Raw genomic sequence first — 27805 nt, 5'->3', positions numbered from 1 at the left:
TTTCCTTAAATAGCATTACAAAATATTTAATTTAGCATTCTGTTAACAGTATTTTCAATTTTCTCTTTCGTCTACTGGCATTTTCAGTCCTCTTTCCATACATATAAATCAATCCTTTGCAACATTTTATGGGGGAAAGAAAAAGCTTTTCATATGTTCTCCAAGATGTAAATTTTCCAGACTCAGGAGTAGCAAAACGTAACTGCTTTCAGCTGGATTTCCTTTTGTTGGCCGCTCTTGGAACAACCTTCCTTATATTGTTTTTGTCTTTGTGATTTAGGTTGTGATTTAGGTTCCTTGACTCTATTGTTGCTTTCTGCTGCTTTAGCTGGAAATTAACCTGGAAGGAAGAGAATATGTATTTGTCTTTAGTGACTGATTGTAATGCTTGCAGCATTTTAGCATATAAATAGGAAAAGTCTTATCCCAGTCCTTTAGCTAAACTTAAAGATCAATTGCAGGATGTTTGATTTGGGTAGTTTTTTTTTTACAAAAATGACTTTGTTTGCTTATTTGACCTTAATGCCCCTGATTATGATGCTTCAAAGGAGTGGTTCACTGTTATAGTTTTCTATTTATACTAATCATTTTGGGGCAAATTCACTAAGATGCGAAGCGCCGAACGCTAGCGTTAATTCGCTAGCGTTTGGCATTTTCGCTACTGCGCAAATTCACTAACGATCGCTGGCGTAGTTCCTCAGACCTGGCGAAGCGCAATAGAGTAGATAGGGATTGTTTAAAAAAAAAGTCAATTTTTTTTCTAAGTCCCAAAAAAACGCTGGCGTGTTTTCTACATGATGGCTGATAGGCTGAAAAAGATCGAAAATTTTTTGGGGCTCCCCTTCCTCCCCCCTACATTTCCTGAATCCCTTCCTCCCCCCTACATTTCCTGACTCATGGCAACTTACCTAGACAGTGGGCACATGTGTAGGGCAAAATAAAATTTTTATTTGCAGATTTGAAGGTTTTCTAGGCATTTGTAGTGCAGATACGTGTTCCTCCATTGAAATTTGAACTTCGCTTTATATAGCGAATCAAAGCTAGCGCAACTTCGCAACCTTATGCTACCCCTGTGCGCAACTTCGGATTTTAGTGAATTTGCGGAGCCCTGGCGAAACTACGCCTGGCGAAGTGCGGCGAAGTCTTAGTGAATTTGCCCCATAGTGTTAGTTTATTTGAAGTTTATATTTGGGAGAAAACTGTGCACAACATTCTCAAAAAAAAATAGGGCTTGGGGTGTTACATGATACATAGAAACAATGATATAACAGTCACATTTTTATATCCAAAATATGCAGGGCAGTAGGTAATCACCCTAAATTTCAAACAATATGGTCTTGAAACCGAGAACAAAATGAGCTCAGTCACTGCGGGCGGTCAGCCGGAGAAAATAGGGAACGTATGAACTTCATCAAATAAGGCTTTATTCAAGCAAACAATGTAACAATGTGCTTTGTACTCTTGAAACCGAGCCCCACCATCTACTACTGCGCCCCCAAAAGGGCTGGACTGGGCCAGTCGGACACTGGGAAAAAATTCTGTGGGCCCTGACCCTCGAGGCCCTGCTGGCCCAGACCTGCTCCCCCCCCCACAAGCACCTGCTAGAAGACGAAGGTAGGCATTGGGGTGCTGGAAGGTGGTTGCAGCTAGGGTGGGAGTTCAGGGAGGTCCCCAGTACAACCTCTGACCTTACTGATCTATGGAGAATAATTCTTATATATGTACATTGTAGCTGTTATGCTGCTGCAGCTGCCCTAACCCAGTGTCGGACTGGCCCACCAGGATACCAGGAAAACTTCCAGTGAGCCCAGGTGTCAGTGGGACCTTTCACTTCTAACCATTTAGCCTATTTCATGGTCATTCCCTATTTCTTTACAGTAAAAATGTGTAATAATGGAAGAATATAGTAAGTAGATATAAAAGACTAGGAGAATAAAGAGGTTGAGTAAAGAGAGGAGGAATAATAGTTTGGTAACATAGTCTAAGGTTTTTTGGTGGGCCCCAGGCATACCAGTCCAACACTGCACTAACCCTAACCTTTGAATTAAATCCCAGGGGTCTCACTCTTTGTAAATCTCTGACAAAGTTCTAGTCCTGGATATCTATGGAATGTGAGCTATGCTCTATAGACATCTTAAATGTCTATTAGATATATCTGGCGCATCTGCTTATTTTCATTCTATTATACCTCATGGCCTTTTTAATTCATATGGCTATAAATCTTGCTAATCCCCTTATTCAAGTGCTGTAGTAAAGCCACGAATGCAAGTAAAGCAAATAACTTACACTGCCAAGGCAGTTTTTTGCCATGGTGCCATTTTCAGTGCTTTTCTTTGCCCTGGCTTATGCCAGCACCCTTTTTTTCTGCTCCCCACCCACTTACCCTGGGTGTGGAGTATGTACACTGCCTCTTGTACCTGCTGTGTTTGCATAAAAACCTACAAGATATGCTGATCTCAGAACACATGGTCATAGTTCCTTGTCAGTGGAGTATACTGTATATCTAATAGTATGGCAACGGATTCAGGAGTTCGAGCAAATCAAAAATAGTGGATTCAGTGCATCCCTAATTGACTCTCAGCCTAGGAGTACAAATGCAGGTATTGGATTTCTTGCCTGGAAACTAACCCGAAGCGCATAAGGCCATCTCCCATAGAATCCATTTTAAGCAAATAAAACTATATTAATATCAACATATCCATACTGGTGGCAAGCCAATCACAGTGGGTTTATTTAAGGTTTTAATGTTTTTAGCAGTTTGTGGATATGGAGATTCAAATCACAGAAAGATCCCTTATCCGGAAAACCACAGGTCCTTGTTCTGGATAACAGATCTCCTTGAAGAAAAGTGTAAAACTGCTGGCATTTTTTAAGGTGAATTCTGCTAGGATCATGTGTCCCCTCTTACATTTCCCTAAAGACACTGATTCCCCTGATACATACAAGGCTCATGTTTCTGATGTATTGGTGAGGGGGCAAGACACGTAGGTGCCCCCCCCGGCTTCCTAACTTGTGCACCATTTAGGCTTGATAAAGGGCTGGTATATAACCCAAAATGCAGTGGTACAATAAAACACAGTTTTCCCACTAACTCTGTGTGCTGCTGAACTGGAATCTTTACCATTCAGACACATCATCCACCAATATTCAATGCCCCGTTGCAAGTCTAGCACCCAGCAAAAATCTCATCCATGTCTCATGTCTCTCCTATTACTGTGTGCACCATCAATCTACTTTCCCCCTACACTGTCCACAAAAATTTCTTCAAGCCTCACTTGTCCTATGTCTCTCATAATACAGTGTGCCACTTGAACACTCTCCTTACAAACTTTCCTTGTGGTGCACCTCCTTGTGGCTACTGGCAACATTGTGTATATAGACTTCTAGATGTACAGCATAATGATGCATTTGGGAAAAATACTGTATATTGTATACTGTACAATTACACTTTGTAATACTGGTTCAACAGACCAATGACATTCAGTAAAAATGTTAATGGCTTTGGCTGATAGTTCAGGTGTGCGTCCTGTGATGGTGAAGGACCTCGATAACATGCTGAAGCTTGGATTCTATGAAATGTTGTGTAATGGATATTTTTTTTGTACAATATGAAACTTACCAAAGTGGCATCAGCTGGGCCAACAGTTGCAGACAAAGTCTTGGAATAATAGCCCTCTGCTGATGCAGTTACTTCATATGTGTCAGGTAATAATAGCCGAAAATAATCACCACCTACACCTGTAAAAAGGAAAAAGATTATTATTGCTAAAGTGTTTGGCATTTTAGTACTAAACAGACATAGACTGCTCCAACTAATAGACCTGATCCACCTGGGAAGTAGAGACAAGATATAGTTATAACTAAAGTTTGAAGAAAATTGTTGTACTATCTCCTTTGTCTGGATTGTAAGTATGAGAATCCCTTAGCGCCAACAGAATTATACGGAAAGGCTGTTATTATCACTTGGAACTCTACACCGAGTGCAAAACATAGCAATCTTTCTTCTTGCACAGGATGAGCAAATGAAACCAGTATGTTGTCTTTTACGAGTAGAAAAACAAATGTTATCTGATATAATTAATAATATCAGGAGTCCTAACCTTCCCTGCCTTGTCCTGGGCCCCTTCTACTTTACAGCTGATGTTTGGTTTCTGTAACTATAACATACCTGAAGTAACATCATGGGAAATGCCACTGACTGAGATCACTGCATCGGCTATTCCATTGCCATTTTCATCTGTGATCATTCCTTTTATTCCCTGGTGAACCTGAACAGCAAACATGGCAAGTCACACTCAAGTCTCTCATATATTATTGTAGATTGAATCAAACCTGTGAATCAAAATCTGCTCATCATAACAGGTAAAATCTCTTTCTGCTGCCCCTATTCAAGAGGTGTAGGAAGTAAAAGAAATGTTACGAACAGTGTTGGAATGGGCATCCTAGGGCCCAACAGAAAACCGACCATACAGGGTCCACGCTCACAACAATAATAATATAAAAAATAATATAAATGCAAGTTATACACTAAATGGCAGTGTGTTGGGAGTTTCCTTAAATGAGAAGGATCTTGGGGTCTTTGTAGATAACACGTTGTCTAATTCTGGGCAGTGTCATTCTGTGGCTACTAAAGCAAATAAAGTTCTGTCTTGCATAAAAAAGGGCATTAACTCAAGGGATGAAAACATAATTATGCCTCTTTATAGGTCCCTGGTGAGGCCTCATCTGGAGAATGCAGTGCAGTTTTGGACTCCAGTCCTTAAGAGGGATATAAATGAGCTGGAGAGAGGGCAGAGACTAAGTGCAACTAAATTGGTTAGAGGGACGGAAGACTTAAATTATGAGGGGAGACTGTCAAGGTTGGGGTTGTTTTCTCTGGAAAAAAGGCGCTTGTGAGGGGACATGATTACACTTTACAAGTACATTAGAGGACATTATAGACAAATAGCAGGGGACCTTTTTACCCATAAAGTGGATCACCGTACCAGAGGCCACCTCTTTAGACTAGAAGAAAAGAATTTTCATTTGAAGCAACGTAGGGGGTTCTTCACAGTCAGGACAGTGAGGTTGTGGAATGCACTGCCGGGTGATGTTGTGATGGCTGATTCAGTTAATGCCTTTAAGAGTGGCTTGGATGATTTTTTGGACAGACATAATATCAAAGGCTATTGTGATACTAAACTCTATAGTTAGTATAGATATGGGTATATAGAATTTAAATAAAAGCAGGGAGGGGTGTGTGTATGGATGCTGGGTTTAAAATTTGGAGGGGTTGAACTTGATGGACTTTGTCTTTTTTCAACCCAATTTAACTATGTAACAATGTAATTATGTAACTATGTAATTAGAAGGATACAGTGCCAAATGGTATAGATATAAAATAGCCCTATGGCCTCTCTAACCCTGGTTATGAAACTGATGTCTCATATAGCCTAGTGCTGTAAAGTTTGGTTTTGCTGGTTACATTCAATAATCTGCAGGAATCTGGGTGTATTTATTAACTCTAGCCTGATGCCAATATTTTATAGTGCTAAAAGTGTATCCAGTTGGATAATTTCTGTAATACTTGGAAAACACTATCTTGCAGTAATATCTGTTAACATAAATGCTACTGAGTGTCAGTTATTTCATAAGTTAGTGCTTATGAAATAACTGTGTCTTGGGTCCTTCCAGGGTTTGTTGGCCAAGGCCATAAAAGTGACGCTGGGGCAGCCAACAAAGTCTGTACTGTGTAAAATCAATGTGCCCTGAGTTAATGTACGGAGCAACATACAGTATCATTCACTGTGTGTATAAGTCCACTATTAATTTCCGTTCAGCGGTTCCCCCTTGTATACTTTACAGATCTATTTTGGGGAAGGTAATTGATTTACTGGAAGACGCTTTTCACTGTTTGCTTTGTGGAAAGGCAGTGTTGTACAGCTGCCAACTGTGCCAAGTTTTCTGAGAAGCCTGATGGAAGATCTGCTATGTTGTCCCTGCCTGGGTTGTATTTAAAACTGTTATTTCACAAAAAGCACAGTGGGTGTGTAAAGGCGGCTTTAGTGGGTGTGTAAAGGAGCAGATTTAGTTCAGGTCCTTTAGACTGATTTGGCAGTTTATCTGCCTATGTATGGGGCCATCCGACAGGCCTCCCCAATCAATATCTGCCCAAAAATCTGCAAAAATCTTAAACAAAATGGTATTTTGCCAGGTATAAATTATGTGAATAGCATCATTTATTTATACTGTAGATAGGGCACACTGAGAGTAAATGGTCAAATAATGCATTCAAGTAGTATTCGAATAAGGCTTTTCCATCAGTGTTTTATGAATAGACAATTCCAACAACATATTGGATTTATTATTCAGAACTTATTTATCCAGAAAGCTCCAATTATCAGCAGGCCATTTTAAGAGGTAGTTTTGAATGCTTTTTCTTTTCCCTGTAATCATAAAATAATACATTTTATTGATGCTAATGAAGCTGCATAAATCCATAATGGTTGACTTGCAAACCAATATTTTTAAGGTGTGGGGATCGATACAGAAAAGTGATCTGTAAAAGACACAGAGTCTTTCATTAATCCACAGATCTCTTGTCTCAAGCATTTCAGATAACTGATCTTACCCATCCAATTCTTTTAGGCTGTATCCATAGGGGCATATTTAGTAAAGAGTAAAACTAGAGTTTGTTAGAGTCCACCAGAGGGAAATTCCGCTGTTCTCTGTTCAATTGTATGAGATTTTATTATAAACTTAATAATCAAAGAGTGAAAGTGAGAGTCTGCCCTTTGTTAAATATTCCTTCTAAAAACCCCATAAGTTAAGAGCAAGCAGAGATATTTCACTTCACTGCGAGTTCTGTTGCAGCTTTTGTTAAATATGCCCCATAATATTTTAGGTGGAATCGACTGATTTGTTCTTCTTCACTTTTTATAACATGACAATTATCTGAACAGTTTTACCTTATCGATATAGGTTATTAGAGCTTCACGGTTTCCATGCCATTCTCGTTCTAGTTCTTCCTCCCGTGGAAATTTATCACAGCTTAACTCCAACGTGATTTCAAAGCAGTTGGTGTGAAGGTAATTAAAGTCTTGCATGCCTGTTATAATACAGTACATTGATCATTTATTTCATCTTAATCCATAGGGAAATTGGGCTTTAGAGCTACTGCATTGTACAAATGTACAAGAATACAATAGGCAGCATTTCTATTCATATTTAGTTTAATGCTTTAGTTCTCCTTTAAATTCATTTGAGTTACCTATGGTAGAAATACATTGGTGTAAATGATTCTGGTGGCCAAATTATCAATAGAAATGACAGGAAGCTTGCTCAGTTTAACCAAGCAGTATTTAGCATCCCTAACACATGGGAATAGCCTTGCTTCTCTGTGAAAGAAAGCCAATTGAATTGTTTTCTAAATCTGTAACTGCTTAGCAAAATGATCTAAGAAGCTGCACAGGGTCCACGCATTGCTAAATGTTACTAAGCATGTATTTAAAGCACATTTTCATATTTTACAGTCTTTGTAATAATCTCTGGAGCAATTTCAGGTATTTGGCTTTTGCTCTGGCCTTCAGTAATCTCTGAATAAATTAACTAATTATGTATCCAGGAAAATACTTTCCGGTTGGAAAACAGTTAGGGAAATCTGTGATTTATTTAAGAAGGAAGATCCCCTGTCCTTAACCAGGCACATCCCGAAATCATGGTGGTCTGTCTGCGGCAGCAAAGGACAAGTGATGGGCTCCTGAGTCCCTGCCCTCCGGCACAAGACCTGGGCTTCTTCTAGTAAGTATTCCTTTAAATGTGGGAGATGCCGGATTGCATAAGCCTGTTTTCACTGTTCTGTTACAGCTTGATTTGATTTTGTTTATTGACCTTACATTCCCTGCTCTGCTGAAAAGCACATTTTAAGGGCCTTAAAGGCATACACTTCACCTTCTACAATTATATCAAATAACCATTGGCACAATTTGCGGGCCCCCGGTGGAAAATGCCTGAATGGAGAGGAGCTACTTGTAGTATAGTGAGAAAGTTCAAAACTATCTAATGTGCAAAGTATAACCACACATAACAATAAAAAAAACAGAAATAATACCTGGGGGCAGATTTATCAAGGTTTGAATGGTAAATTCTAATTCAAATTTCCAAATTTTTTTTTTTGTCAAAACTCACAAATTCGAATTTAAAAGCACCAACTCAAATGTAAATTCGAATGTGAGATTTATCACACCTTAACCCTGGAAACAGTTCTAATTCAAATGTTCGACACCAAAAACCTGCCAAGTTCAAGTCAGTGGCAGAGGTCTGTTGAATCATTTGAATATGTTAATTGCCTTCCTGACATTCGAGTTTTATTTTGGAGGAAAACTTGATTCAAATTCTATTTGAATTTTCGGGTCGTTCGTAGTCGATCGAATATTAGACATCGAGTTTTTTTATAAATAACCTACCATTCGTGTTGGGAGTAAATTCAAATTTATTAGAGTTAAAAAAATTCACATAACTTCGAAATTCAACCTTTGATAAATCTGCCCCAAAATACTGTATATAATTACTATATAAAAAATGGCCAGTGGCAGAACTCAAACTGTTATGAGGCCAAAAACAACAGCTGTAAATGTAAACAAATATTGATTACTATCAAGTTACTTGTACTATAGATGCCATAGATGCAGTACAGCAACCCACCCAACCACCAGTTAGCTGATTATTGAATGCTGTAATAAATGAGCATGTGTGTAAATAAACCCATCAGACTGGGAACCATATTATGTTGGCTATACATCTTGAGACCATTTCATTTTGCAATCTCTAGCAGTATGGACACCCACAGAGTGGGTCAAGTTAGTTTAATTTTATCCTTACCTAGGGCAAGTAATCCTATTGAGTGGTAAGGACCACATCAATGAACCAATGAAGTCCTTGTCAGATGGGATTTACTAATATCTGGCTGATTTTTGCCCAAATATTAATCAGGCAGGCCGCTTGGGGATCCGCATACAGAAATCTGGAAAGTTGGAAATCTGGCAAGTTGGAATGCATGGGCCACCGCGTAAATGGATTATATTGCTCCATGCATTACAGCATTTGAGAGGCAAGTACATCTGCACCTGCTTCATGTGAGGTCTGAAGCCTCATTGATACATTAATGCTGGCACACGTGCAGTGATAAAATCAGGTAAAACAAAGTTTTGGACATTTTTTGGTAAGTATATGCTGGAAGCAAACTGTGCAAACTGATATATATGACTATGTACCATGGATGTTGGTTGGCTCTTCTGCTCAGGCCAGTTTGAAAATTGAGTCTGCTAATGTACGATATGCATATGAGATGCTACAGGTTATATACTACACTAATGACTACCACTAGCTAGAAAGGTTTATATTCTTTCATTTGATGACTGTGTTATTAATAAAAGGAGTGCAGCATTTCTAAAATAAAGCGATTGTGCCGCACGCATACTTTTTACATTTTCTCTTTGCACCAGAGCACTGCACATTGCCATTCATAGAATGAGAGCGAGGGAAGGGCTGAAGGGCACAATGGCACGTAACAAATTTTCTCCCTTACCTTTGTACAGTGAATACCAAGAAGCTCCATTGGTAATTCCTTCATTAAAGAAATCTTGGCAGTTATAGCCAGTATGCATCCAGCCATGCGCATATGAATACGTTTTAGCAAGCTGGGGAGAAATAAATGTATTAGACAGGGCTTCAACATAACAGCAATGCCCTCAAGAGAGGTCAGTCATTTGCCACGTGAAGCTAAAAACCCCAGGGACACAGAAACCTATGAATGGCTCCTTTCAGTCAACTACATTCTGGGTCATGTTGAGAAAGAAAGTTGCACTTCATATCCATAAATGTGATCTTATTCACACTGCTGAAAGAATTTAGATGAGTTTATTTTGAAGACCTTTACAATTTGATGTATAATCTCTGTAAAGGTCTGGGGAATATGTTGGTGCTATAAATAAAGAATAATATAAATAACAATGTTTATTGCTTCAATGTGACATTATACGGACAAGATGTGAATTCTGTAAACAATAGAATATTATGTTTTTTTTTTTTAAATCATGAATAAAACAAAGACAGTTCCATCATGTCTGAGGGTTGATTTAGTAAAGCTAGGCACATGTCAACATACTAATAGAATATAACTTATGACAATATACAGGTATGGGACCTGTTATCCAGAATGTTTGGGACCTGGGGTTTTCCAGATAATGGATCTTTACGTAATTTGGGCCTTCATACCTTAAGTATACTAGAAAATCATGTAAATATTAAATAACCCCAATAGGCTGTTTTTGCTTCCAATAAGGATTAATTACATCTTAGTTTGGAGCAAGTACAAGGCACTGTTTTATTATTACAGAGAATTATTTTTTAAAATTTGGATTATTTGCATAAAATGGAGTCTATGGGAGACAGTCTTTCCATAATTCTGAGCTTTCTGGATAATGGGTTTCCGGATAACGGATCCCATACCTGTACTATGCTAACTATTCCTTATATATGCATTTGGCAGATTTTTGCTTCAAAAGATAAGTATAACCATGGGAGGCTGAACTGTGTCTAATCTGGAAATTGCAATTTCTCCACATTCCAAGAGGAATGAGCTTCAGAGGCACATGTGCATCAGATTGACTACTTTATTTCAGTCTGGCATGGGCTGAGTGCTTTTTATTATCTGGCATTCACTGTTCCATGGAAAATTGAAAAGGTTTCCAGCATTGTTGCATTTTCAAAAATTCTGGCCCAGCTATTTGCTTGACCTCACATTCCGGGTTGCAGTCTGTTAAAAAGGTGGGCTAAAAAGCCAGAAAAATAGGTTGTACAAAGTGTGTATGACTTTCATTTCCACTCAATATTTTTATGTATTCATATAACTGGAAATTATACTATTCCTTGTCAGTGAAGCTTACCATTACAGTCAACATTTACTAGAATTAGTTTTGGAAACCCATTATCCAGAAAACTCCAAATTACAGGAAGGCTATTTCCCATAGAGTCCATTTTAAACAAATGATTCTTATTTTTAAAACTGATTTCCATTTTCTATGTAATAATAAAACATTATCTTGTACTTGAAGGTAACTAAGCTGCATGAATCCATATTGGTGGCAAAACAATTGGGTTAATTTAATGTTTAATGATTTTTAGCAGACTTAAAGGGGACCTGTCACCCTAAGAAATAATTTCAAATTCTTTTCTATCATTTTAGTTGAGCAAAATAAACTATACTTACACTGTATTTATTATATACTTTTGTTTCCTTCTGTCTTGGAATTATACAATCACAGCATGCAGGCAGCAGCCATTTTGTGGACACAGTTATAAAGGGAAATTGTGCATCACCCCAAAATCTTGTGTATGCACCAGAATGGGGGACCTAATGTCCATGTGCAGTGCCCTACACAATTATAGAGCCTGAGGAGGGAAGGGGGAATGTGAGGAGAGCAGTGACATGTAGGAAGTGCTGAATGGAAAGTGAAAGTAATTGACTGCCCCTCCTCTATGCCACGGGCATTGAGGCGGGGCAGGTAATATTTGATTGACAGTTCAGATATTTAAACACCTTTATAGCAGCTATGGATGTTTTAATGAAAAAATTTTTTGGGGTTTCATATTTAATTTGCAAAGGACTTTTATTATGCAGCTTTTTATGTGTAGGTGACAGGTCCACTTTAAGGGATGATGATTAGGGATGGATGAATTCCTCCCGAAAAATCTGTGAAACTCGAAAATTGTAAAAAAAAGTCACTCTCGTCAATTTTGACGCCATCGTTAAAGTCAATGGGCGTCCGAATAGTGTTGACGCGCAACTATTTTGACACAATCGACTTTTTGGACGGACAAAATTTTTTGACGCCAGCATATTTTCGCCCGCAAATTGTTTTGCAAATTTATTTGCTGCGAATTTGCGCCGGGTGAATTTATTCGCCCATTACTAATGATGATCTAAATTACAGAAAGATCCCTTATCCGGAAAACCCCAGGTGCCAAGCATTCCACACAATATATCCTATATCTGTACTATTAATTCTGATGAATATTGGATGTTCTAATAGTTATGACAGATGGGCCTAATTCATAAAGTCTCTCCAGCATTAGTATTAAAAATGTGTGTGCTTTAAGTAGAGTGAGAGAAATGTTGATGTTTGGGGAGAGCAGTTTACCTGTACCTTGAAGCAGCTCTACAATTGAACTATATAGATTGCTGCTAAGGGCACACAAGGCATAGGGACTCTGCTAATAGATCCTCACTGTCCTCAATGTATGCTTAAGGGATTTGGAAGCAGTAATCAGAAATTTTATTTCAGTGGCCATTTCCTGATGTGTGAAGCTTTTAATTGCCATTTAGTGGTCCCATATCTGCCCATAATGAAGGATAAAAACATATTCAACTCAGACAATGGCATAACAAGAGATCACCAGGCCTCCTCGCCAAAAAAACCCTTTGGATGGGCTACTGTAAGCAGGTGTTTTGAATTTTCAAAGCAGCATCTGTCTCTCCTTTGCTGGTTCTAACTACAGGTACCATTGTAACAATATAATACCCAACATTAGAAAACCGGGACAAAAACATGCCCATTTTATGGCCACACCCCCTAGTCACCATGTCCATCTTACAAAACTTGGCATTTTTGGGAGTTTTAGGGCCATGTTTTATGTGTTATACCAGTTTTGCTAATGAAGGCCAAATTGCCTTTTAAGATGTGAGTCTTAGTTCCCCTACGAGATTGGCTTATCTTAAATAGTTACAACAGTGTCTTTGCTTATCTTAAATTGTTACAGATTTATCTAAGTGCAGGTGCTGAGAACTCTGGTCTCTCTTATTTAATGAAGTTTCAGAAACTTTGTATCTTTTTCTGCCATCACTGCAGGATATCAAAGAGAAACTCTAATAAAAATCTGGGACTGTGGGCTGAGCTGTCAAAATCATGACTGTCTACCCCCTTTTTCCTTCTATACCCCTTTTTTCTTGAAAACGGCACCGTTGGGAGGTATGTAACAATGTCACAGAAATCAGCTCCCCTTTAGCCAAGATTCACAAAGTGCCTTGCATGTACTTTGATTAAATGTAAAAAGGAGAGCACAGAAATTAGCTATGGCTAATAGTAAGTACTCATGTGTAAACCAGTGTTTATTGTGTATTGGCCAGTCCCTTCAAAATCCTAGGCAATGCTTGTTGTTCCTTATTAGATTATAAACCAAGCATATCATATACTGTATTGCACTGGGGACAAGTGTACTTACAGACTAGGAATCTTATATAAAAATAAAGAGTATTATAAATACCATGCTATTTAGCTCAGTTTTGAGAGTTATGCGGGCTGCTAATATTAATAATTCTGGAATTGCCTGTACTGTATGTACCTACCCTGGGAACGGTATGTAAACTGTATAATTGTCTCATTAACTGTAAATATAGTTCCCTCCACACACGCACACTGTTCTCTGATGCTGGGTTTTTGAGTTTACATTTAAAAGAAACAAAGCACTGTGTGTTCCTCTTTGCCACAGCATTTAAAATGCTTTTTTAGATATCTGTTATGAATATAAGAGTCAGGGCTCTGGTTTATGTTACAGTGGGAATGCAAATTATCAGAAATGGTAACTGTGTTATACAGAAACGCTGTGTAATTATTTGCTTTCAAACCCCCCCCCCCTCTGTCCACTGGGGAAAGGTGGTATTTGCTTTTAGAAGATTAAAGGAGGAACATGTCCAAAAGGAAATTTATTTCTCCCATATTATGTTTGTGTACATTATTTTAGTGTAAGAGCAAAAGTTGTAACAGGAAACAACAGATCAAAAGCAAGCAACATAAATATTGAAGAAGCTATAGCTCTAGGATGCTCATTTTAGGCTGTTAAAAGTTAAAAGTGGACTATGGGTTCAATTTTAACATAGGAGGTAAATCACACTTACCTATAGCAACAGTTGGGGGCAAATTTATCAAGGGTCGAATTTCGAAGTTAAAAATACTTCGAAATTCGACCATCGAATTGAAATACTTCGACTTCGAATATCGAAGTCGAAGTTTTTTTCATCGAATTTGGATATCCTGCGGTCGAAGTAAAATCGTTCGATTAAATCGAACGATTAAATCCTTTGAACCGAACGATTCGAAAGATTTCAGCAATCGATCGAACGATTTTACTTTGACTTCCAAAAACATTGAAAAATGCTCTAGAAGGTCCCCATAGGCACTTCGGCAGGTTTAATTTGGCGAAGTATTGAAGTCGAAGTTTTTTAAAAGAGACAGTACTTAGATTATCAAATGGTCGAATATTCAAACAATTTTACTACGAGTCGAAGTCGTAGTCGTAGGGGCACATTTACTATAGGACGAATATGGAGGGTTAATTAACCCTCCATATTCGACCATCGAAGTTAGTCGAAGGATTTACCGCAATTTGTTCGATCGAACGAGCGAAGGAAAAATAGTTCGATCAAACGATTAAATCCTTCGAATCAAACGATTTTCCTTCAATCACAAATTGCTAGGGAAGCCTAGCTCGGTAGGTTTTAGGTGGCGAAGTAGGCGGTCAAAGTTTTTTTTAAAGAGACAGTACTTCGACTATTGAATGGTCGAATAGTCGAACGATTTTTAGTTCGAATCGTTCGATTCGAAGTCGAAGTAGCCAAAAAAATACTTTGAAATTCTAAGTATTTTTCCTTCTAATCCTTCACTCGAGCTAAGTAAATGTGCCCCGTAGTATCCTATTCGATGGTCGAAGTATCCAAAAAAAATTGCATTGAATTTTGAATTTTTTTACTTAGAAAATTCCCTCTAATTCACTTCAACCCTTGATAAATCTGCCCCTTAGTAATCATTTTCACTCAGATTACTGCAACGTTAAGGCTAGGGTCACACAGTAACAAAATCAGCCTACTGAAATCCACAGGCCGGCATGACTTTGCATTTGTGCCAAAATCCACCAAGTGTGCTCACTCTGGAGCCGACACATGAAGGCAAGGACAAATCCTGAGGCCTGACTAGTAATTGCATAGGCCAGGAATCACATGCAGGGATCCAACTAACTAGGAATATGTTATGGAGGATTACAGGAGAACTAAATCCAATTATAAATTATAGTAATCCCTCCATCGTACAACTTTGCATAGTCTTCTCTCTGAAGAGCGCGCACAGTTGAAGCTGCTTCAGATCTGGCTTCAAGTGGACATGCTCAACGTGAGTGGTTACTCTTTACGGCTAATATATTTTATAGGTAGCAGCACTTCCAGCTGAGATGGAGGTCCACGTGTTTGCTGTGACTGCTACATGTGCCTCAGACACCATGTTATCCATAGATTATTATTAAAAAGCAGTGAGGGACAGACACTTTGTTCTACATTATTTAAAGCCAAATGCCCTGTGATAATAGCCTTAGGGTCTTAATTCAGTAAAATAAACTACATTTCAACAAAATACACAAGCCATGTGTTGTGTCTTTATGAAGCCCATAGACCATTAACTACATTACCTCTTTAAAAAGAGCATCATCTGGCGTTGAAGAATAGGCAGAGCGGTAGAACCCCCTGACCCTAATTTCTTTAGTTTTATCATATGGATAATTTGCAACAACAGCTCCACCATGTAGATTTGCAGATAGGACGAAGTTGTAGTTTTTCAGCCACTGAATCATTGCTAAAGTCTCAGGCTCAACCTAAGAAACCAAAAAATATATAAAGCATAAGTCGTCAAAAGAAAAAACAATGTTGAATTGCATTATCTCACAACACAGTCACAAATATAATCCCTAATATCTTTTTGCTCACATTTTTAAAGTAGCTCATTTATAGACAGTATAACGCAGCCCTCTCCCTCAAACTTGAATACAACCATTTCCATTAAAGGACAAGGAAAGTTAAACTAAAAAAGTTGGCTAGAAATGTTGTATATTTTGTTTTGTGCTTCTGTACCAGCCCAAGGCAACCACAGCCCTTTAGCAGTAAAGCTCTGTGTCTCCAAAGATGCCCCAGTAGCTCTCCATCTTCTTTTCTGCTGATTCACTGCACATGCTCTGTGCTGCTGTCACTTACTGAGCTTAGGGACTCATTCACAATATACAGTACACATAGAATAGAAATGTCACAATATAAGGCTGATTAGTAATTAATACAGATAATTACTACATGGCAGCACAGAAACCAGTGCAATTAGCATCATAATTTAATAATCAGCCCTGTAGCATCAGTTTATATTACAGACCAACCTCATTTTCTGCTTGATAATTTGCGACGACCCCTAAGCTTAGCTTCTAAACAGCTGCTCAGAGCCCACTGAGCATGTGAGCGTCGCAGACACTTTCCAAGATGGTGACCCCCTGAAACAAGTTTGAAGTCCTGGATCATTGCTGCTATTGAGAAGCTGAAACTTTAGGCTGGTGCAATAAGTGCAGTATATAAAATATGGCATTTTTAGTCCTATTGGCACATAGTTGTTATTCCACACACACATGTATTTTTAATAATAATGCACCAAATGTAGGATTGGGTTTTGGGATCATTAAGGAACTACAAGGGAGGCAAGGAATGAGACTGCAAGGGCCCTATCCTATTGGAAACTACCAGGAGGCCCTCAGCACCAAGCACTAAGGAGGATAGCAGAAGTGCAAGTGGGCCAAATCCAAACATTTTTGAAGGACTTAGCTGAATTGTAACTGCTAAACTAAATCTGAACCCATTCACAGGACCTTTAATCTTTGAACAACTAAACATTATGATTTTTTTGCTTACAGAGGTTCTGCTCTCATTTTTACTCATTAAGACAAATAAGTACAGTCATTTTTGTTTAAAAAAAATTGAAAGTATAAAAAACATGGAACCTGTGTATACCTGAGAGCAAATAATTTCTTCTTTCGTTTTTGAGCATGATGAAGACTATTGTGTGGGTGTGTGCAGAGACATTTTATATTGAACTAATGACAGTACGTAAGAGATAATTGAATGCCAAAAACATTGCAGTAGAATTCTGTGTCAGCATTTTAATGTTGATTACTTAAGCGACTGTGAGCCATTCCCCAATGTAGTTTAAATTATAAATGTGGCCGTTACCTACCTGTGCCATCCAGTTATCTGGAAGAGGAAGGTGGTGGTTTGGGCCTCCATATTTTTCATTAAAATACATGACAGTATTGAGATCGGGAAAGTTACGGTTTAGATCCATATTATTAATATTATTTCTCCCAATCAGATATCCATTGAACTCTGGCCCCTGTCAATCAATAAGGTGAAATGAAAATGATAATGTATTTGTTGTTTATGATCACATTGTACTTTTACGACTGGGTTGTCTCTAGTTTCCTTTTTCATAATTGTATTGGCTGAGCCAAGGGCAGTTTTAAAGTATAACCAGCACTGGCAGGTCCCTAGTGGGGGAAATACTGATAAAGGCAGAAAGGTAAAGTAGGCTGCATATTGTGTATTCATTGTTAGGTATTTTTGGTATATACAACACCTGGCAGTCCAACAAAGCCAAAGGCCAGTACCCAGGAGTTATAGATCAAGAAACCTGAAAGGCAGGGGTTGGACATAAGGTGGGCAAGCCTTGAATATAATTTTCATACATCAGCATTCGGCATAATTCTTATATTCAGAGAGTTTTACACTTTTATGTAATCGCCTGCCTTTTTCATTCAGAATCAGGAATATTAATAATGACATATGCTTCAGCACCTGGTCGGCAGCCACTTCGTATCCATCTGGGTTCATGGAAGGTAGAATGTGTATCCTTGTGGTTTGTATGAGTCTGGTAATGCGCTCGTTGTTGTTCCGATACTCTTCACAGAGAAACTCTGCAAGCTGGATGAGCAACTCCCGTCCTAATACCTCATTACCGTGCATATTCCCAACATACTTGAATTCTGGTTCCACTAAGGATTTAACACAACAATGAAAAATGAATTTGTTTATTGAGGAACTACATACAATATAAAGATCATGAATTCTACTCTGGAAACCTCCAGTAGGCTCCATTTTAAACAAAGAATTAGAATTTTTAGAAATGATTTGCTTTTTCTCTGTAATAATAAATCAGTAGTGTGTTTTTGATCCTAACTACAATATAATTAACCCTTATTGGAAGTAAAACAATGTTATTGGGTTAATTTAATGCTTGATATTTTAGTACATATAAAATATGAATATGCAAATTACAAAAAGATCCCTTATCCGGAATACCCCAAGGTCCGGTGCATTCTGAATAACAGGCTTCATATCTGTAGTAGTTTTTGTTACTTGTGTAGCCATCCTTATGTAAGCCTCCCATTATTAAGCAGGAAGACAAACATATACATAGATATGTAAAGGCTTAGAATATATTTGGTTAATTGTCAGGGTTGAGTTATCATAGGCCCTGCCTAGTTGTCGCTGACAGATAATTCTATTGAATATCACTTGGATAATCTTTGAGATCACCTTTATGATAGCCTTCAGATAAAATGACAAAGAATCTCTAAGGTCGAATTTCAAAGTTATATAAATAGTAATAAATTCGAATGTACTCAAATCGAATGGGAGGTTATATAAGAAAAGCTTCAACGTCTAACATTCGATCGAATACAAAAGACCCAAATATTCGAATCAAATACAAATCTAATTTGAATAGAGTTTTCCTCCGAAAAAAACTAGAATGTCAGGAAGGCAATTAACATCTTCAAATGGTTCAACAGACCTCTGCCATTGACTTGTACATGAATTCAGCAGGTTTTAGGTGATGAACATTTGAATAAGAACTGTTTCCAGGGTCGAGTTGTGATATAATCTCACATTCAAATTCGAGGTGGTGGTTTAAAATTCAAATTTGTGATTTTTGACCAAAAAAAAATTAGAATTTACCATTCAAACCTTAATAAATCTGCCCCTATATGTCTATCTGATGGCACATCTGAAGGAACACATTTATGCATGAGGTTGGAGAGGGAAAACCTAAAGTAAAGCCAATTGATTGCCTAATCTAACCACTTTTCAGCTTCTGCCATATTGTTATGCTGAGCACTGCAGAATCCTATTGCCAAATAGAAGACTCTGGCTACAGATCTGACCTTTTGAGTAGTGGCTCCCAAACTGTGGGCAGACGTGGTGATTGTGGAGAGATTAGTCGCCCAGCGACAAATTACTACTTGGGGCAACTAATCACCTTAAAAGCCTTCCCGTCGGCTAGAATGTGAATCGCGGGTGGGATGGCACTCTAAACACTTTGTTTTCCGAAGTTGCCCGAAGTTGCCTCACGAGGAAACTTTGGGCGACTTTGGAAAGCCAAATCGATTCACATTCTAGCCAGCAGTAAGGCATTTGGGGAGATTAGTGACCTAAAGAAGAAAAGATTTGTCAATAGCCGACTAATCTGCCCACAATCGCCTAAGGAGTAGGAGTGGGAGTAAGGGCCAGTTTGAAGGTTAATTAGGATGAGATTTGGGGAGAAAGTCTATTTGTTTTTGTAGATACACTTGAAAGACCAGCTTAAAGGTCAATTAGGGTGAGATTTGGGAATGGAAATGCATTTGCTGCCAAATGGCTGAATGACTGCTACACTAATGTTTTTCTATTTCTATATACGGTAAGTTTTTTAAACTCAGCAGGCACTGACCACTGCTCTAGGGCAAAATACTGAACTACAGAATGAAACATTCTTTCCAAAGAGACCTTCATTAGTTTTTGTTATTCTTTGTTAGCCTTTTTTGAGAGACTGTTTACTGTTGGGCCTGTTACTGGAAGAAATAGTTGCTACTGGTCACAAGCATTTATTTGATTGGATGTGCTGAAAACGTGGTTGGTCATACATATACGGTTAGTTTTGCTGCTGTGCATGGGCTGGAGAAGAAAACCATAAATGCTGCATTAGGAATAAAGCTAAGCAGCAAGTAACCGATAGAACTCACTGCATTCAAGGAAACAAAACTATTTTATCCTGTTGCAGCTTGCCGACTACAAGTCTCTAGTCCACAGCTGTGACTATGCTGTAACTGTTGCACTGTTTGAAATAAAAATAAGGCACAAGATCAAAAGTACTACTTTATGTACATGCACAAGTCTCCTAGTGCTTGTGTGGCTGAATATTTGTAGGTGACTTCAAACCACTGGAAAAGTTGCAATCACCCATGTAAACTCTGCCTTATAAATAATAAACCCTAAAGCTGGAAAAAGATTGTCTGTGGAAAAGTTGCTAATGTAAACCAGGTCTAACAGTGTCAATCATTCCTGTAGTTTCCACTTATAAAAACACCAGGGTGTTCAGATCTGTCACGGCGAATGCCCTGCGGAGACATTTAAACAACAGCTAACATTGATAGGAAGCAATTAAAATGAATAGAAAGCAATTAGAATGGACAAGCAGACTTGTCAGTACTTAATGGGTTTCATCGCCTGTGCCTCCAGGCAATCTGTAATACAATAGCACCATTTCCAGGGCAATCACTTAAGCTGGATAACTGCAAACACAGTAGCACAAGCAATGGAGATCTTATCATCAGACACAATGGGGGCATTTAATGGCAGTGTCCTACCCCCTAGCAAGCGCATGTTATAACAAACAAAACAACAAAAAGACATGGGGTTTACATCAGCTTTTCCAATAATGAATATGAATTGCCAGAGTTAGATAAATAAATTAAACAAAACACAACTAGGGAAAAGGCAATTGTACTACACTAAGACAGGAAAATGATGGCACAGATGTATCCCATTGCAAGGTACAGTTTGGAGTTTTCAGTAAGTCATGCATACAGTTTTGGTAGGATAATCATTGAAATCAATGCAGTAGTGAACAAAAATAAAAAAAATACTGTTTATTAGGACATAGAAGGCCTAATGTATTTCATGCCAGTCAGGGCACTTACTCATAGGCCTATGCGCCTGTACTCTATGGGGCAAATTCACTAAGCTTCGTAGTTGCGCCAGCGTCCGATTCGCCACACTTCGCCAGGCGTATTTTTGCCAGCGCTACACAAATTAACTAAAATCCGAAGTTGCGCTCAGGGGAAGCGTAAGGTTGCACTAGCGTTAATTCGCCAAGCAAAGCGAAGTTACGCTAGCGATGCTTAATTTGCATACAGCGACAAATTGAAGTTACAATGGAGGTATATGTAGCAGAACTACACAAGCCTGGGAAACCTTCAAAACAGCAATTAAAATTTTTATTTTGCCCTACACATGTGCATATAGTATAGTTAAGGTGCCATGAGTTAGGAAATGTAGGGGGAAGGAGGGTAGCCCCAAAAAAATTTTTGATCTTTTTCAGCCTATTACCCATAAAAAAAGAAAAAACGCCAGCATTTTTTGGGACTTAGAAAAAATTTGAACTTTTTTTGAAGCAATCCCTATCTACTCGATTGCACGTCGCCTGGTCTGAGGTGGCAAAGGAAGTCTGGCGTAAAAGGTAGCGTTCAGAATAATTCGTGCGTCAGTGAATTTGCGTAGTTACGTCCGTTGCGCAAATTTGCCAGGCGAAGTAACACTAGCGAATTTACGCCAGCGTCCGTTAGTGAATCGACGAATTAACGAAAATGCGCTACGCTAGCGAATTAACGCTAGCGTTAGGCACTTCGTCGTTTACTGAATTTGCCGCTATGTATTCTCCAGCCCTTTGTCGACTATTGAATATTTGGGTTTTTGAGTAACCAAAAACAGAATGTCCAATTCACAAAATGAGAATATTAATTCCAATGGCATCTCAGTAGAACTGACCTTCAGATAGTTTTCGAGTTCCTGGTATCATAAACCTTGAAAATCAGGATTAGGATTGGAGGAATGCGGGGAAGAGTGTCACATCTACTGGGCATTAGTGTGAGCTTTGGAAATGGGTGCACAGACTTGTTGAGGTGGTTTGCCCAATTTCATCTTTACCGATCAACTATCAGTGCATGAATGAGCATCTCAGATGGACGAGCAGCAGATGCAGAAGCAAAGATCCTCTCATTTCAGGCTAATGGCACACAGCTCATCTTCTCAGCTGGTGTATATATGCCAACGAGAAATCCGTTCTGCTGCCTTCTATCCCTACTATGTGTTTGACATATGATCAGCCTGTAAGCACACACATTTCCACATCTTAATACACTCTGTGTGCCTTAGAGGCTGATCCCGTGTCAGTCTTCATGCACACGTATAGGTCGCAGAAGGCAGCAGATCAGCTTTTCTTCACTAATATACATAAGGTTACATGCAGATCTGTTTCAGACGTTCTACTATTCTTCTTCGTCTACAATCACTACTAAATACACCTAAAATGAATAGCTATAGGCATAAAAAAAATAAAAAAATAGGCATTTCCGTTTCAGTATATTTATATAGACTGGTTCCTGAGAGCCCCTGAGCACTTGCCTTTCAAAAGAACAATATTTTTATAAAGGGGAAAATATAACCAACTGCATGTTTGAATGAAAATGTCAAGTAATTGTAGGCTTTAAAACAACAGTGTGTCTTCCTGAGCAAATTAAGGTCCTGTCGTAACACAGAACAGACATGTTTCAAAAGTAACTTAAACCACACTGGATAGACGCGTGTTTTAGTAATGGCGTGCTCACAACTCCAATGTTGAAACACAGCTTTTATTTCATTAATTAAAACTTTGTTTTGGGTAAGTCAATAAATTATACTATCCAAGTCACCCTGCTGCACAGCAAAAACCCAAATCCTTTTTTAAAAAGGCATCAGTTGCAGGGGTGCCCAAAAAGGTAGATCGGGATCTACCAGTAGACCTTTAGCTGGTGATCAGTAGATCTCAAGACACTGTCAACAACTGCCGTGAACTCCGATGCCCTGAATCTGCACCAAGGGAGTAAAGAGTTAGGGGCATTTACCAGGGGTAACAGTTAGGCTGGGGGGGGTCAAGGAGGGGGGTCTATGTAGAGTAGGGGGGAAGGGGATTTTAATAAAAAGGGTTTACTTCTCCTTTAAATATAAGAATATACATTTTCCTATAAATCAATATTTAAGTAATATTCTCCATGGAACAGAATGATAACAATGCTTTTATGGATGTAGATCACTAAGAGTAGACCTTGCATTAGTAAAGTATGGGTACTTCTGCTTTACAGGTATGGGACCTACTATCCAGAATCCTCAGGTCCTCGGGTTTTCCAGATAAGGAATTTGGATTACTTTAAGCCTTCTAATAAATCATTTAAACATTAATCAAACCAATAGGATTTTTTGCAGCCAATATGTTTTTTTTGCAGCTTAGTTACCATCGAGTACAAGGTGTTGTTTTATTACAGAGAAAAAGAAAATCATTTTAAAATAATTTATGTGCTTAAACCTGAGTCTATGAGAGATGGACTTCCTGTAGTTCTGAGCTTTCTGGATAACAGATCCCATACCTGTGCTACATTGTGTCTTTCTATCTATTTGTGTCTCTCTCTTCTAACAGAAAAATACCTGGCACACTCAAAAACTATATGTTAATTATGGGCCTATAAATGCCAATGCATGTGTCCTTTATCAGTTGTTTTAAAAGTAAATCAAAGCTGGAATTAAATGTGCCCAGGTAGGTTCCTATAGGTCACTTACAAACTGCATTAATTGACAAGAGTATTTAATTACATTGAAAATGATATCCACATAGAGTATGGATTTTTGATTTTCTATAAGAAATGTAAATACATTTTTAGAAAGTTTACAAAATAGCATGGCCATTATATACTCCACAGACGTGATGTTATATCTGAAGCAGTTTTTATGCTCAGTGTTGGACTGGGACACCAGGGGCCCGCCCAAAAACTTTAGACCAGGGGCCCAACATAAAACCTTAGACCAGGGGCCCACTCTCAGTAATAATATTCTTCATCACCTCAATCAACCTCTATTCTCCTAATCTGTTTTCTTTATCCTATAATCAATTAGCCTATTTGTCCTCATACAAATAGGGAATGGACATGAAATAGACCAAAAGTTTAGCAGCATGGGGGCCCACTGACACCTGGGCTCACCGGGAGTTTTCCTGGTATCCCGGTGGGCCAGTCCAACACTGTTTATGCTATTCAGTGGAGAAAACAACAATACCACATGAGCCCATGTCAGTGATATAATTTTAATTAAATTGTCACTGTGCACAAGGGGCAGATTTTGGGCAAAATTGTACATTTGAGTGTTCACAGTGACAAGTGGATGCCATTGATGTCGCTGACTACATGCAGGGCTGGAACTAGGGGTAGACAGACTTGGGTGCAGTGGCATAACTAGATGTTATTGGGCCCCACAGCAAATTAATTTTAGAGCCCCCCCCAAATATGCAGAGGTTGTCCTGTTTTACCAATACATATTAAAATGGCTCATTAATTAGGGCTTCACAGGGCCCCCTATACCCCATGGTATAAGCAGGTTCTGCTTCCTCTGTTGTTACACTCCTGCTTGGGTGCATTATTAGAAGGGGGACACAACATTTTTAGTGTCAATACCATACCTCCCAACATTTTGGAAGTAAAAAGAGGGACAAAAACATTTTTCACACGTAGAACAGCGAAAATTTTTGAGCACGCCACTTTCTGTGGCCACACCCCCAAATTACCATATTCATTTTACAAAATTTGGCAGGTTATGAAAGTTTGAAAATATTTCTCCTTATCTAAACAGTTTTTTTGTGTCTCAAAATTGTTACAAAATATCTTATTTGCACCTGTTAGCTGTTCTGGGCTCTCTGCTAAAAGCCAATTAAGTTAGAAACTTTTGTTTCTTTTTCTGGCTGTTCAGTGCAGAGAAAATAGGGACTTTCCAGTACAAATGAGGGACTGCAGGTTGAGCTGTCAAAAGAGGGACTGTCCCTCTGAAAAGGACAGTTGGGAGGTATGCAATACCCAATTTTCTGACCCCACCTGCATTCTTATTTGAACCTTTTAACTACTATTTTAGCCAGACATGTGGTATGTATAGGAAGAGGAACTCTGCTAATATGAGGGGCAATCTATTCCCATATAATTTGTGTTCCTGGGGGAAAAACTACAGGATTCACCGGATCATGTGGGGACTGAAGCAGCTTGGCAAAATATCATTTTAGAAGGGTGTTGGGAAAAAGGAAAAAACGAGGGGACACCCTCTGGGCGCAAGATGGTGTAGGTCCAGCACCAGGGCATTTCTGCTATGAGAACATTGCCTCAGGTGGGAGCGCCCCACAAATTGCCAGGAGCAGCAAAATGTAGCGTCTGGTAACTTTAAGAGCTGAATTACAAGTTATTAAACCAGAGATTCGCAATAAGCGATACACCCCCCACAGACCTCTCCATTGATGTAAAAGAAACAGCAGAGGGGAACATTCCAACAGCTGCCTCAGGCTGCTTAGGGGCTAGAATCGCCTCTCTTATCCCCTATTGGTAATTTCTCATGATGTACACATGTTAGGAACTGGGGCACACGGGTCAGCGGTAAACAAGCCTTGCATGATGCTTAAAAAGAGTTTAGAAATGTTTCTTTAATGCATACAACATGCAAAAAAAAAAGAAGAGAAAACTATGTGATAAAAGAATCACTGCTGTTTTGCAACCTCGGGTATGGCATTCACTATCTGCAGTCTGAATTTCAAACCAATACAAATCAGAAGTTTACATGAAGCCCGCATCACTAGCCCTCCAATCACAAAGATTAGTGACTTTTGATTTCTCCTTATTAGGACTGAAGATAAGGGATGCCCTTCCATCTGTATTTGCTTGCTTGCAGTTTCAAATGGACGCTGACATACAAGATAAAACTATTTTTGCCCAAGAATAATGTTAGTTCTGTTGGCACATTTCCTGGTTCTCGTGAGTTTTGTCTGTTTACATCATAGTTTCATCAATTTATCTCAGTCTCTACTAAAAATAAAGTCAGTGGTGTGTAACCCTTTGGTCTCCAATATCACAAATGTGGTGCAAATAATATGTATTTATTATTATAGTAGCACATAGCCCTTTAGTCTCCCATACCTGTATAGCAATTACTCATATTTTAATGGATCACTGTATGTCTAGTTATCTGCAATACAAACAGCTTATATTATATTGACTAACAGCATGCATAATTACATTTCAATAAATATTACTTTATCTTTTAAAAAGAATATACATGAACGCTTTCAACACTGATTAAACCAACCAGGTTTAAATAAAAATAAATGGCCTTTTAAGGGTAGAGGCACATGATGCTATTTGGAGGAGATTAGCTGCCCTCCGACAAATCGCCTCTTTTTCGGATGACTTCTCCCCGAAATACCTTCCCTGCGGCTAGGACCATTTCCTAGTGAGGCAACTTTGGGCGACTATGGAAAACGAAGCAATCCGAGTGACATCCCGCTGGCGGAAAGGCATTGCAGGGAGATTAGTCGCCCGAAGAAGAGGCGATTTGTCGCTGGGCGACCAATCTACCCCAAATAGCATTGCGTGCCTCTATCCTGTTGGTGGTTTGAAAACTCAGATTCACCTTGAGGCTATTTTTTGTGTTATTCAGAATTTCTCACCTTTCTTTTCAAGTCCTCTCCTATACTGGTTTCTAAAGGTGGCCATAGACACACAGATCCTATCGTACGAAGATTCGTACGATAGGATCTGTGTGTCTATGGCCACCTTTAGAAACCAGTATAGGAGAGGACTTGAAAAGAAAGGTGAGAAATTCGGAATTTTCGGATTGTGTGTGGCGTGTGCCGACATCTTTCGTCCGGCGGAGATCGGTCGTTTGGTCGATCGGTAAGGTTTGATTTTGACCCGACTGATCCCGCCGGAGCCCACGGCACATCGTAATTGGATCGTTCGGCCATACGGCTGAACAATCAGATTACCCCCGATATAGCCATGTTTGTTAATGGCATATCGGGGAAAGATCCGCTCGTTTGGCGATGTGGCCAAACGAGCAGATCTTTGCATCTATGGCCACCTTTAGTCAGTGTTTGGTTGCTAGGGTAAGTACACCCTAGCAACAAGACAGCAGTTTAAACAAAAATAATGACAAACTGTTAAAACCATTGGGATTGTCTTGCCATACCAATGTCCTACATTATACTAAAAGAGAAAAAGTGAGTTTGTTAACTAAGCATGCATTTTCAGGTTAGCCCCTCTATATAGTTTTTGGTCAGGCGCTTTGCGGAAATATGTGCACTATTATAACCTTCCATGAGTTAAAATAAGCACTAAATTACATGTTTTCAAACAAAATTCTTTGCACGAACCACAATTTGTTGTGTGCGGTGGCTTTAAAATGTATAGTTGCTCGCACGTGTTCACTGTTAGAGTGAACATTGCTTGGCAAGAACCGGTTATATATATAGGGGTGCCACCGGCAGCTCTTTACCTACTCCAGCTGAAGCCTGTTGGGAATGTTGGGAGCTGCAGTCCATCAATAACCGGGGGGCTGCAGGTTGCCCTTCCAATGTATTCAAATGACTTTGTTTGTATCAGCAGTACTTACATAGCTCATGGATCCCGGGGTTGTCACTGAATTCAATAACATAGAGGTGCCTTCCCTGCACACTTCTTCCAATGCTGTAGATCCTGGTGATATAGGGACACTGGTTTTGCACATTATACAGAGCCCGGACCAGATCATCATAACGGTGATGGAAAAAGCTAACCGAGGCTGCCACCTCACATAGGAGGAAAAGTTTAAGCAATGACCACAATCCCAGTGCCATTCTCCCAGCTCTTCTTGCCTCTACCACAACTTAAGTTTCCATATAGAAAGTAAACACAGCCCTTCTTGTTCTTCCCTGCACAAGTGTGAACTGTAACTAGCCTGCTCCAGTTTCCAAAGAGCGTGCCAGCCCACTGCAGCCCAGTGGATAGAAGCACGAGAGGTGGACTTCAGATTTTGGCAGGACTCCTCCCTACAGAGCACCTC

The 27805-nt window shown here is 39.0% G+C and overlaps 1 protein-coding gene across 1 annotated transcript; it reads right to left on the bottom strand.

Annotated features, from left to right (window-relative positions):
* cpn1.S (carboxypeptidase N subunit 1 S homeolog) lies at nucleotides 1-27805 on the bottom strand. Its single transcript, NM_001089719.1, is given in 9 exon segments — nucleotides 1-340; nucleotides 3620-3738; nucleotides 4169-4268; nucleotides 6948-7087; nucleotides 9566-9677; nucleotides 15493-15675; nucleotides 17070-17225; nucleotides 17687-17883; nucleotides 27377-27805. Coding segments are annotated over 9 exon segments (1362 nt in total). The 5' UTR covers nucleotides 27600-27805; the 3' UTR covers nucleotides 1-208.

The sequence above is a fragment of the Xenopus laevis genome, chromosome 7S (genome assembly GCF_017654675.1).
Source record: "Xenopus laevis strain J_2021 chromosome 7S, Xenopus_laevis_v10.1, whole genome shotgun sequence".
Classification (NCBI taxonomy): Eukaryota; Metazoa; Chordata; class Amphibia; order Anura; family Pipidae; genus Xenopus; species Xenopus laevis.
This window is presented reverse-complemented; position numbering and strand designations above follow the sequence as displayed.